The following is a 3,672-nucleotide window of genomic DNA, read 5'->3' as shown; positions in this document are numbered from 1 at the left end:
CCCCAAGCGTATTGTTTTGGGATATGGGGGAGGACAGGGAGGATCTGGCCTTGAGAGCGATACTAAGAGAAAAGCTATGGCTTTCAGGCAAAGAAACATTCTCTTCTGTGTACTAATATATGCCATCTTTTTTTTGCCGTTTGTCAAAACAAAACATACTTAAAATGAAACCAGTTTGCTTCCTTTGCTCTTTCCTTTTTGACAGTGGGAGATTGGGTAAAGAGGTGGCTACGCTTATGGTCCATAATGCTAAGGTGAAAATGTGACCCCCATAAGCCTTCTTATTGATTTTTCAAAGCCCCAAGGGAGAATGCAGAGTGCAGAGGTTAAAAGTATCTGAAGTAGTGATGTTCCTTTGTGCTCACAGTGCAAAAATGACCCTTAGTTTGTATGTACTGCATTTGAGAACTGAATTAAAGTAGTATACCTATTGAGCCGATGTGGGTGAACCAGCTGCTGGGAGCTCTACTTGGTGAGGAATGAGTTAAAGCCAAAAGTGTGTGGGGGAAGTCTACACTGAGCACCAAAGGGGAAATGAAGGCATATTAACGGAGAAATAGCCATGAGTGCTGAGGGGGCTGGATCTGTCACGTGTCTAGTTTTAGCACCAGTGCTCCTGCCTCCTACTGCTGCAGTTTTGTGGATTTTAGTAAAGTATAGTATAGAGAGCAAAGTAAAGAGAGTGTGAAAGATTCCTAATTATACAAACATGATACTGACATAATGTAGCGTAACACTAACAAGTCTGTGAAGAATTTTGTCATGATTTTAGCATATTACTATTTTGTAAAATGTCATCTTAAAATACACTTAACGGTCATTTAGAAGTGTATTATTAAGATACTTATGATTTTGTGTCCTTATTCAATATATTCACAGACTAAACTGGCTGCTGAGACATAATGAGTGTCTGTATAAATACTACAAATACTACATCAGAGAGATTTATGACACTATCCCTACAAGTGAGCACTAGAGACAGTCAATATTAGAATATTATAATACATCATGTTGATTCTGGATGATTTGATTACTGTCATCTACCACAGGACATGTGACGCTGTGGATGATGTTTGCTTTGAGAGGCGTGCACCGTGGGCGTGGTATCCCGGGGAGTGTCTGTGTCCAGCCAATAGCGCAGTAGAGCTAAAGTCGATGGGCGTGGTCTATTTTCCCACACGGTCCTGTCCAAGCAGCAGCACGCTTTTGTTCAAACTCGGGACTCAGACATCGCTGAGGTACATTTCCAGGTTACTTGCTAAATGTGAGCAAACAATGCTGATCTCAATAGCGGTGCTCCTGTCAGGGTTACTCACACTGGTGTTTTACACTTAAAGTACCAGGTTGGGATACTAACTTTGAGTTTTGTTGCGCCTCGGTTTTGTGAAGTCTAAAGCAGGGTATTGCGAATGAAGCAGCTGGAGCTCTGAAAGCGGTGGAGGATTTTCCTTTAACCACATCTTTGTGTTGGAGAACGATTGCTGTCATGTACACTTCCTAGACATTTAATGTTCCTTTACATAAAGGAAGAAAATAAGCTTATGCTTTCCATCACCCTCCTCGCTGGACATCTATGGAGAGGATTTTCTGTATGCGCTCACGCAGCTTTTGGAGTTACTTACGGTCGAGACGACACCGTGAATGTTAAATTTACCGACCTGGATAGAAGAAGACGACACACTTAACCTGATTTGAATGCCTTTGCAAGGAGTTTGCTGGTTTCTGTGCTGCAGGCAGGGCTTCAGTTTGCTCGGACGGGACTATGGGGAGAAAGAGGAGGAAGAATCTTTTGAATTGCGCAACAAGGAGGACTTGACTCCCAATGGACGGGTAAAAACTTACCACCTGCACTAGAACAGCTTCAGCGCACCAATAAATTAATAGCATGTTTTTAATGAATGCCCACGCTACATTTAAAATATCAGTATTGGTTTTAAAAACTGCTCAGTTTTTAAAACCAATACTACACGGGAAATTCAACGAAAATAATGTTAGTTCAGTGTTTGAAAATGATTTCACTTGGAAAACTACTGTCCTGTGCACAAGTCTTGAGTCACCCTTTACTTTAGCGTAGGTGCAACGGTTCATTTGTACAAACATACATGCAGTATACAAGGCAGAGACAGACTGTTTTAAATATAACAAGCTTAAAAGTCAATATTTGGTATGATCAATTTCCTTCTTTAAAGCAGTCTGAACACTCTCAGCCAAGCTTTCTTGTAATTTCTTGAAGTAGTTCTCAGGAATAGTTCTCTTCTTCTTAGAGATCTTTGACTTTGTTCTCTGTCGAGATGATCCCACACCACTAATGTTGAGGTCTGGGCTCTGGGGAGGCCAATCCAAGGCAGACTGTGTTCCGTATATGCTTTACCTGCATTGGTAGTGTGTTTGAGATAATTCTCATGCTGAGAAATGAGGTCAGTTGCCAAGTAAACACTTTCCTGATGGTATTACATGGTGGAACAAAAAATGTTTGTACTTTTCTGTAGTTGTAAGTCCATCAGTTTTGATAAGAGCCACAAACCATGACAGAGCCTCCACCATGTTTTGCTTTAGGCATTCACTGTACCTCTCTCCTGGCCTTTTCCATATGTGCTGATGAACCCAACATTTCAAATTTAGGTTAGTTTTTGTCATTTGGCCTTTTGTCCTGCTTTCCTTTTGCTAAAATTGCTTCATGGCAGATGCCCTTCCTCTGAAATCATTTCCGAAGTTTGGTGAACAGTAGATCAATCAACCAAGGGTCCTGATGGTCCTGTCAGATCTTTGTTGTTTTTTTAGGGTTTCTTTAGGCTTTTGGCCTCTACTTGTCAAGTTTTTCTTGCTTGCTGTACAGGACATACAGAATGCCATTCCCATTTCGGCTAACAGCTCTTTGGGAATCACCTTGTTGGTGCAAAAATACTTTTTTATGCCTGTCAAATGGGCATCTTTGGCTGAAAATGAGCACATACAAGGACTGGACTGAAAATGACTGAAAAAGCTGCCAATGTCCAAATAAAAGTTTGGAAGACATTGAGACCTATTACTAAAGACCACTTAAAAATTACCAAGAGGGTCTGGCTTCTTGTGAGCAAAATATTAATAAATTAGACTTTTGCACAGTACTGTACATATAGGTTGGAAATTCAGGGTATGATAAAGAATTGATCATGCTCCCGTTTATGGCATTATGTCCAGTGAAGTGGTGAGCTACAGTGTTCACGTGCGAGTTTAGATACATGTTCACTGTTAACCTTGTTGTCTGTTCAGTACAAGCCTCTAAAACTGATGCATGACACAGAATCTACTGATCCTTAGTTTAACGTTTAGGTTTGTGTGGTCTTTGAGGCCTGGGCAACATTGAGCAATCCCACATGCACACACTCTCTGATGTAACTTGTCGAACTCTGTGTTGAACTGATCCTGTGTATTTGGCCTCCCATTTGCTCAGTGGCAAATAAGACTGTGGCCTTGTATTCTCTGTAATGTTAGTCATCTGATCAGCCACAGAGAGTTCAGCATTGTCCACCCACTTGTAAGGGGGCATTGTTGCCTTGCATTAAGGTAGGCTCTTTCTGTACAACCCCACATGCAGCTCTTAATGTAAAGTGTCCCAGGGAAAAAAATGCTCTCAAATATTTGTTAGGATTTTGTGCCTTTCCAAACACCAGCTCTTTTTTTTTTTTTTTT

At 41.0% G+C, this 3,672-nt stretch overlaps 1 protein-coding gene across 1 annotated transcript in view; it reads left to right on the top strand.

Annotated features, from left to right (window-relative positions):
- The first annotated feature begins 1,180 nt into the window (after window positions 1-1,180).
- plekhh3 (pleckstrin homology, MyTH4 and FERM domain containing H3) overlaps window positions 1,181-3,672 on the top strand; it is a 38,293-nt gene continuing 35,801 nt past the window's right edge. The window contains exon 1 of the mRNA XM_005726056.2: window positions 1,181-1,830. Within this exon, the coding sequence (XP_005726113.1) occupies window positions 1,696-1,830 (135 nt within the window). The 5' untranslated portion in view covers window positions 1,181-1,695. The remainder of the gene's footprint in view (window positions 1,831-3,672) is intronic.

Source organism: Pundamilia nyererei, unplaced genomic scaffold (assembly GCF_000239375.1).
Source record: "Pundamilia nyererei isolate P.nyererei 1_Seehausen unplaced genomic scaffold, PunNye1.0 scaffold00018, whole genome shotgun sequence".
Taxonomy (NCBI): domain Eukaryota; kingdom Metazoa; phylum Chordata; class Actinopteri; order Cichliformes; family Cichlidae; genus Pundamilia; species Pundamilia nyererei.
This window is presented reverse-complemented; position numbering and strand designations above follow the sequence as displayed.